Source organism: Sinocyclocheilus grahami, unplaced genomic scaffold (genome assembly GCF_001515645.1).
Source record: "Sinocyclocheilus grahami isolate Dianchi unplaced genomic scaffold, SAMN03320097.WGS_v1.1 scaffold2565.1, whole genome shotgun sequence".
Taxonomy (NCBI): domain Eukaryota; kingdom Metazoa; phylum Chordata; class Actinopteri; order Cypriniformes; family Cyprinidae; genus Sinocyclocheilus; species Sinocyclocheilus grahami.
In genome coordinates this window covers 1-9,634 of record NW_015507744.1, presented here as the reverse complement: position 1 = coordinate 9,634, position 9,634 = coordinate 1, and the positions used below count along the sequence as shown (strand labels likewise).

Genomic DNA, 9,634 nt, shown 5'->3' with positions numbered 1-9,634 from the left:
CGGGTAAAACGGAATGATCAAACACTCACCTAAATTTATTGAGTAACAAACAACTCTCTTAACCCTTTTCATTTTTGGAGTCAGATGAATAAAAGAGGTAAAACACAAGAAAATGTATTTAATTTAATATTGTTGTGCTGTATAAAAGGAAAGACAGCAACACGCGAGAGACCTTCATCCGCCACTGGATACCTTCCTTGGACCAGTGGGCGGACCTTACAGTTAAACACATCATGAGTAAATGAATCAGACTGTAGCTGCTGTAGAGTATAATGATACTAACTCTAGTTTCTCCAGCTTGCATTGTGTGTTCATCAGTAGATCACTGAGGTTCTTCACTCCAGAGTCTCCTAGTTTACTCCCGCTCAGGTTCAACTCTCTCAGGTGTGATGGGTTTGAGTTCAGAGCTGAAGTCAGGACGAGACTCTGTTCCTCTGTAATACTGCATCCCCACAGACTGAAGACAGAGAGAGAAAACACAATCAATCAGATCTAAGTTCATATCTGAGTTAAACACACCATGAGTAAATGCCATACAGTCACTGATACACAAGCAAAATAATGTAAACTGATAATATATGAACAAATAAACCAAGAGAGGAGCATTTGAGGACACTAGTTACAATTCCACGTCTGGATCCGTCCTCATTTAACAAATAAATGAATCAACCAATGTAAATTAATATAGAGGATTAATGTAGACACAATAGAAAAATAATACAATTAAATGGTCTACTTTTACATTTTTAATGCAAGAAAATTAAATCAATCAAATCAAATAAATTACTTTAAGCCATTTTAGAGTGAAGTTTACAGTCTCTAAATATACTAAATATACATTTATCTTAATAAAAGATTTAGTGTAGAGTACCATTAGTTCAGTATAAATGTGACTCAGAATAATCTACTGTCATCTGTTAGACTGTTTTTAGTCTGTTTTCACATTTGTCTTGTTTCACAGCAAAGATTTGTCAGATTTCAGTGAGTTTCATGCTGTTTCTACAGACACAAACCCATGAACTAAGAGTATTTCTGAATCTTTCTTCAGCTGGAGAAACACAGAAGATGCAGCGCTAGAAATGATGTAACATGAGCCCAGCGATCTTAAACTGAACAGTAAACTTTAATCAGACTGTAGCTGCTGTAGAGTATAATGATACTAACTCTAGTTTCTCCAGCTTGCATTGTGTGTTCATCAGTAGATCACTGAGGCTCTTCACTCCAGAGTCTCCTGGTTTATTCCCTCTCAGATTCAGCTCTCTCAGGTGTGATGGGTTTGAGTTCAGAGCTGAAGTCAGGACGAGACTCTGTTCCTCTGTAATACTGCATCCACACAGACTGAAGACAGAGAGAGAAAACACAATCAATCAGATCTATGATGATCATCTTATTGAAGTGCTACAGCAAGCATTTAGTTTCCAGTAGTCTGTTTCAAATCACACTAGTTATGTTTGTTGGAAGCTACTGTTTAGTTTTTCACTTTTTAACTATTTATTTAATGTTTTATCTTCTTTATTCTCTGTTGAAAAGGCAGATTTCTGCATGCACATAATCAGTACATTGTATCAAATGCTGGAAATTAAACAATTACTAACTAGATTAAAAAATACATACAAAATGTGACCAATAGGGCAAAACCAGTGCACTGCTATAAACAATATAACTTAAGACCTGTTGTCTTAAAATAAATAAACTTTAATTGTACTTCAGTTTCTCCAGCTTGCATTGTGTGTTCATCAGTAGATCACTGAGGCTCTTCACTCCAGAGTCTCCTGGTTTATTCCCTCTCAGATTCAGCTCTCTCAGGTGTGATGGGTTTGAGTTCAGAGCTGAAGTCAGGACGAGACTCTGTTCCTCTGTAATACTGCATCCCCACAGACTGAAGACAGAGAGAGAAAGAACGTACTTCAGATGTATGTCAATTAAACTTATTACCAACTACACAAAAGTTACAAAGGTTGAATATCAGCAAACTCATTAAGATGTGATCTATTTGTCCAAGTTAGTTTACGCATTCATTTCACAATCACTTTTTGCTCACTGGGGTAAATGTGTTTATGTCTGGGGTTCTCAGACACACAGCTGACTCTTTACAATAAGATTTCATTTGTTATCATTAACTACATTAGTTAACATGAACCAATGATGCACAATACTAGTACAGCATTTAATAACCTTAAAGTCAGTTTCAACATTTACTAATACATTTTTAAATTCACACGTGTTTTTGTCATCATCAGGTAATCCAGATTAACCCAAAACAGGGCAGGACCATAGAGAGAAATCAGAACATTATGTTCAACAATTAGTATAATGGCTACTTATGAAAATAGCCTACTGTATCATAATTAATACACACATTTCTAGGACCTATAAATGATCAATATGACCAAAACTTTGCTGAAAAACTTGTTTTACACAGTCTACTTCATGCCTTCTGTCCTCTGATTGATAATTCATACTTTTTTAATCAGGTAGACTTTTTTCCCCCAATTTCTACAAGTTACAGTATATGCTGCACCAAAATTAGACATTTAATATTTTGTGAAAGACAAACATTCAATTGAAAGCAGTTATGAATAGTTATGTTTGTCAGCAATCAGCAAACATGATCACATTAAGCAGACATATATTTAAACAGATTAATATATGCACATTTATCTTTAATTTACACAGAACTGAGCTGTTAATGTTAGGAAAGACATCTGTGTTTATAGCGCTGCTGTTTTTACAATCTATCACTCGTTTGAATGAGTTTTCTAAACTCTGGAAGAAAATAATTTTTCTCTCTCTACAGTAACTGTAAATAATTATTGACTCGTGATCAAACTGATTTAGTGAACTGTTTAAAGCTTGATGTCACTGTCATTGGCTGTTTAATTTAATATTTCATATTATAGTGGCTCTTTGTGATGTTGAGTAAAAACTGCTCTGACTCACACAAGCAAGGAAATATTATTATCAGCTACAGTAACATTACTATCACAAGTAATGAAACTCTAGGGCTTTTCACTCTTGAAAAGGTTAACCCTGGGTCATCTTAAACCCCAGATAAACGCTATCCTGTGTTATGTGTAATCACGTTTCACACTGCTCAAGATATTCCTGGGGTTAACTGTTAATCCTGGGTATTCATTCACAGACCCTTCACACGGTACATTCCTGACCCCGGGTTAACCTTCTGATTTGCATATTTGCGGTGTCACTGTCACTGATTGGACAAACAGCAGGCAACCAGTACATGGCTTTTCCCGCGTCTTGCCAGTTATTAAAAAAAATGTCGCCGCGTAGGTCTTTAGCTGTTTTAAGCCTCATAAGACGCACAAAGGCAAGAGAACAAAGACAAACCTCCTCCTAACTCCAGTTCACACGCTTTTTTGACATGTCTTACTTTTCTCTCAGCGGCTGCTGTTTACACGACACACGTGTCCTGTTCCTGACGTGATATGAGCCTCGCTGCTCAAGTTCTGATTGGCTGTCTGTTGCCAAGCGTCCAGCAGCAGCAAGCAAACACCGCTCCGCTTCACACTGAACAAACTTAGCACAGCACTGCGAGGTTAACCTGCTCCAGAGCAGGCTTTCATAACCCCGGGTAAAAACCCCTGCTAACACCGCTGTCAAATTACAGGTGTGAAACCCGGGGTTAAGCACAGTGTGAAAAGCCCTATTGTAAATAAACTACTAATACTCACTTCAGTGTGTTGAGTGTACAGTGTTTATCCTGCAGTAGAGCAGCGATCTGATTCACTCGTGTGTCTCCTAGTTCACGTCTACTCAGATCCAGCTCTCTCAGGAGTAACGGGTTTTTACCCACAATTCCTCTCACATACTGACAGGCTTCTTCTGCAGCAGGACACAAAAACCTGCAGAAGACCAGATGAAGCAGGATTAGATTTAATATATATATATATATTCTAAAAACAAGCGTAATTATGAAGGTATGTCATACTCCAGAACTGCAGCACAACTAAACTGTTGACAGTCAACCAGCAGCATCTGATCGGATCATTCTGATCCAGCAAACAGTCCAGATTATTGCTGAAATATTTAGCCTGCACATCATTTATTAATATAGTGATGTTTGAGGATGTCTCACCTCAGTGTCTTCAGCTGACAGTTTGGATCCTGTAGTAAATCATCGAGCTGCTTCACTCCTGATGGTCCAGGATCATTTCCAGAGAGATCCAGCTCTATCAGGTGTGAAGGGTTTGATCTCAGAGCTGAAGCCAGAGCTTTATAACCTTCTTCAGTGATGCTGCAGTCTGAGAGTCTAGAACAGGAATAAAAATATAACATTCAGATGATTAATCAGGTATTCTACTGAACAATATAAATACCTAAAGTTAATTATATTTAGTTACTTTTACAAATGAACTAAAACTTCCAAAGCAAAAACTGACAACTGAATATGGAGTCAAACAAAAAAAGAGAACTTTAAATCGTTATACATCAATTCACTTTAATTTCTCCAGGTTACAGTCATTCTCAAGATTTAACTCTCTGATGCGACTCACACATGGTCAAAAGTGACAGAACACCTGAAATGTAACTTTTTTTCTATTCAGTAAAATTCAATGCAATATATTTTTGTTTAAAAAATTTTTTTTCATTATTATTTTGTATTTTGTGATAATTTTATGGTATTCACTTAGGATAGTAATGCCAGTAAATTCTGACCTTGTGAGGACATTGTTTGGAAACAAGCTTATAAATCCTACAGAACGTTCACATTTTTTGAAAATGTAAAACTGCAGAAGGTTTTTTTTTTTTTTTAATCAATTTTTTATTATTTTGACATTGTTTAATATACAGAACAACACAGACAAACAATCAGCTTTGCAACAGAAAAAACAAACAAAAAACAAAGACCATGATAAATGAAATAGAAGTATATCTATAAAAAATATATAATAATAATAATAATAATAATTTGGTTAAAACTAATCAGTTAAACTGAAGGGTGAATGGCCGAAATATACGAAACAGTATTTAAAACCTAATATACTCCAAAATATACAAAGTACAAAGACTATACATGTACAAAAGATTATGTAAAAAGAAATATATACCCATACAAAAATCTTGACATACAAACAATTGGAACAGCGCTGAAAGAAGTCTACGTCAATAAAAAAAAAGAGGCAATTATAACCCAAACAGGGAACCTTAAACACGACTCTAAATCAATATATATGAAAAAAAACATATAAAATAATACAAAAAAAAAAGAAAAAAAAAAAAGCCCAATACCAGAAAGTGTGTATTTGGGAGGGGGGTGAATCTCCTGAATTCAAGTTAATAAAACCTTTAAGCTTCTCTAAAGTATGAGCCCAAAGTCTAATGGTGTCCTCTCTGGCGCCATGAAGGCGAGCAGTGGACAATTCAAGATACACCACGTCTATAAAAGTGAGAACCCAATATTGCTTATTAATAGAATGTGGAGGCTTCCATCTTGTTGCAACAATTTTCTTGGCCGCTGTCAAGCCAGCTAAAAAGACTCGCTTCAACTGCAGAAGGTTTTATGTGAGCGGCAGGTTTAGAACAGGGCTTCAGTCCTGCAGAGTTTAGATCCAGCCCTGATCAAACACACCTGAACAAGCTCAATGTCTTCAGGATCACTGAGGCCAGAGACTGTCTTACTATTGGGAGATGAGAGTATTAGTGACCACTGGAAAAACATAACGGCTAGAAAAAACTAGAAAAACAAAATTACAAGAATGCAGCAAATATAGTTAGTTTTATCGGTCCAAAACACAGTGTATAACTGTTTGACAAATCAGGTTTAAGATTTTTTAAATCTACATTTAGCATTAGGCCAAATATACAATATGTTAAAGAGCATTTCATAAACAATTATAACTGGGGAAATTCTTTGTAAATGGCAAGGTAAAGACAATTAAAACTTTGAAATTAGTAAAATAATTGTTTAGAATAATTCTTGATAATTGTCATTAAATTGTTTATCACTGTAAAGCTGCTTTGAAACAATCTGCATTGTATAAAGTGTTATATAAATAAAGGTGACTTGACTAATTAACTTTTTCTGCTCACAATAAGAGAGCATTTTCATTATGTATGTTGTTTGTTTATTTTAGAAGACACTTATTTTAAGCAAAATATAAAAATGGTCCAGACTTCAAGAGTACACTCTGAACCCCATACAGTATCTCTTATCAGTAAATGCAATGTAAAAATAATAATAGCCTGATAAAATATCTGAGCTTACCTTTTAATATCCAATGAAGCTGAATTGATGAAAGAAATATTTACTTTTCATTATTATAATTTTTTTATTCTTAGACACCACGGCTTTGACTCTCGGGGTCCAAAATCCTAATTTTTGATGACTTTCGTTGTGGAGAAAATAAGCGGTCGCGGCAGCCATCACGTGAAGACCTCCTCATGTGAAGACCGAAGGGTGTAAAGACCATCGACTCTACCGTGCGACTCCACCGAGGAGGGACACCGGCAAAGGATAAATGTCGCTTTTTATTTCTCCTCTTTCCTATTGCTTGTTTCACTTCTGTTTCGGTTTTTGTGACCATTTCTTGCTATGTGTCAGTGGGTTGTTGTTTTTTGGCATGTAGGTTTGGCAGTGTTGTTTTTTGGGATTACTGATGGACTACTGTCATTTGATTTGTATTTGTTATTTATTTTGATTTTACTTACATTATGTCTGAATTTATTATGTCTGTATTTGTATTTTATTGGGTTTTTAGTTTTATTTGATTTGAGTTGTTTTAGTGCTTCGGCAGGCTGGATGGAAATGAAATAATATATATGTTGCATTTATGGATGTGTATGTAGATGTACAGTGTGTGTGTGTGTGCTTGTGTGTGTGGTTGTACATACACATATGTAGTTGTTTTTTTGGTGTTTGGCTTGGTGTTATATTGGAGTCATTGTTGTGCTCTTATACCTTTTGTTCTTTGGTATTTTGAATTGTTTTTGGCTTTATTTTTTGTTTTTCATTTAAATGTTAAGTTTTGGAGTTTTGTTGTATGCATTTGTCATTTTTATTTAATCTCTTTATTTTTAAAATGTGTATAAGTAGTATTTATAAAGTTTTGGATCTGTTTTTAATTGTTTTAATACTACAATTGATTGCTTCTGTTTTCCTAATTTGTAAGTCGCTTTGGATAAAAGCGTCTGCTAAATGACTAAATAAATAAATAAAAAATAAATGACTTTCTTTGACTGTATTTGTTTGTTTGTTTTTTACAAAGTACCACTGCTGCCCAGATGGAAATATGAATAACATTTCCAAAAAAGTATTGTCTGGACCTCCACTGGGACGGGAGCATAGAGAACGGACCTCTTGGAACCTTAACAAAATACCTCTGATCTATAACTATACAGATTTATATCCAAATACACATTATAATCTCTTTATAGTTACCCCACTCATTAACATTACTTGCGTCACATGTACAGTTTTAACCTAAAATTGATAACAAATACTTTAGCCAAATACAATATTTAATCAGAACTATTGTGCTCCCTTGACTTCGCACTCCTTTAGTGAAATTTGTGAAGTTTAGTGGATGCTGTCTGTCGGGTAAATACACATCTTTCTGATCTTTTACTAATGACAGATATACATGATATCACCATCAAATGTAAGTTATCCCCAACATAATCAAATTAATTCTGTAAACGGTATAACACAACACATTGGCTTAGGCACAGTCAATGACAGACCAAATCAGAAGAAGAACACCATGGCAGGCATAAATATAAAGTATCTCCATGCATAACATACAGACTTGTTCATTATTCAAGTCTGGATTTCTCCTTGTGTTTTTGTTGAGCTCAGTGTAATTTTTGTCTATTGTCACACAACTTACCTCAGTATCTCCAAATGACACGCTATATTCTTCAGTCCAGTGCAGAGCAGCTTCACTCCTGAATCTCGCAGATTATTATTGCTCATGTTCAGCTCTTTCAGATTGGTATCTGATCCAAGAACTGTAGCCAGAGCTGAACAGCTTCTGTCTGTTAAGCCACAATCATTAAGCCTGCAAGGGAAATAAGATTGCAGAATAATTAGATTGAATACAATTGCTAAATGCAAATATTAAATCTATTTTTAACCTTTAGCTAAATATATCTACCTATAGCTTTAATGACAATGAATTATACATTTGAAAGTGCTGGCTCCATAGTCTTGAGATGCGCTACTTAGTCAATTCGGACAAAATCATTGTCCTTTCGTTCAAGTGCTCAACATCAGCAATAATGCTCAATGCTCTAAAAACACTGTAAATGGAAACCTTTGATGCTCTTTACAGAGTGCTCACACAAAACATGCATGTGATCATTTGAAAGCAGTCACCTATTAGCAGGTACCGCATTGACCCGGTACTTGGTACTACTGCTGCTGCAGAAAGGCTGAATTTGTTAAATTTGTAAATTTCAGTTTTGACTTGATACCAAAGTACCGGTACTTTTGACAACTTTAATAGGGCCTTTCGCACCGCTTTAGTTCCAGAACTAAATGTACAGTACTAAAGTAATGGGACGATTTTGCGCGAACTATTTCCCTGTACCATTTAAAGGGTTGCATTCGCACCGAGAGTGTGTACTAGGAAGTGACCTAAGCCGGTCGACAGCGACGTCATTTGTGCGCGGCGTTCAACAACAGACACAAAGAAGAACAACGTTAACAACAGGAGGATGGAGGATGCTGTGATCAGAGCTGTGTGTTTGTTGTGTCTTGCGGGTTTCACAATAATGAACATGGAAAGTCGACATATACGTAAAGCGATTGAAAGAACGGAAAGGAGGACTAAGAATCTCCAACTGGCAGTGCTACATTTGCTACAAGTGCCTGCACTTCAGCGTCCGTCCATCTATCGCTGTTCTCCATACTTGCAAACTAAGTCGACACAATGTTTACAGTATGTTTACACAGAGTTTTAAATCATGGCGGGTGAGGGCGTTTCCGTACGCGTTTGGCCAATCAATGTCTACTTACGTCACGATTAGTACCAGTTGTGCTGGTTAGACCCTGCTCCGGAGTAGGAGCTAATTTGGTTCTCAAAAAAGGCAGTCCGGTACTAAAATCGCACCCAGTTCCGGCTGTGCGAAAACGCCAAAAAGTGGGTAGTTCCACAATTAATTCTGATACTAGGAAAAGGTTCCCGCGGTGCAAAAGGCCCTAATCAAAACATGCTGTTGTGAATGCTGTAGGTTGTCATGCAGACCCCTGGCTTATACTGCATTAAAATAATTGGCAACCCTCTACATTGCGAGTAAATCACTCGCATATGCGACTAAATCTTACTCTGGGCGACTAAATAATGTCTAACATTAGCCACTGGCTAATAAATTCTTAGATTTTACACGCCAGTATGTTTGTGAGAGGCGTTCAACACAGATTTTCACTCGATAAACACGCTGACAACAAGGCAGTATGTAGCATGCAGCGCACTGTAGGATATCAGACCGAATCAGACAATCTAAGATTTGGTCAAAACGAAAAGAGTTGAGGCACGAGGAGTCACAAAAATTCCACAGAGGCCCAAGACAACAGGATGTCATAAATCAGACCCGAGCATTACCCAGGCTGAAGTAAACCTAAACCCCGGTCACAGAACAGTTTTCAACATTAACACAAAAGGAACACACTGAT

At 36.3% G+C, this 9,634-nt stretch overlaps 1 protein-coding gene across 1 annotated transcript in view; it reads right to left on the bottom strand.

Annotated features, from left to right (window-relative positions):
• The window catches only part of LOC107575316 (ribonuclease inhibitor-like), an 11,547-nt gene extending 3,535 nt beyond the window's left edge, over positions 1 to 8,012 (bottom strand). Inside the window, exons 1-6 of the mRNA XM_016261715.1 lie at positions 7,848 to 8,012; positions 4,097 to 4,270; positions 3,693 to 3,863; positions 1,706 to 1,879; positions 1,165 to 1,338; positions 284 to 457 (exon numbers count right to left, since the gene is read on the bottom strand). Coding sequence (XP_016117201.1) covers positions 284 to 457; positions 1,165 to 1,338; positions 1,706 to 1,879; positions 3,693 to 3,863; positions 4,097 to 4,270; positions 7,848 to 7,933 — 953 coding nt within the window. The 5' untranslated portion in view covers positions 7,934 to 8,012. The remainder of the gene's footprint in view (positions 1 to 283; positions 458 to 1,164; positions 1,339 to 1,705; positions 1,880 to 3,692; positions 3,864 to 4,096; positions 4,271 to 7,847) is intronic.
• Positions 8,013 to 9,634: the final 1,622 nt, after the last annotated feature.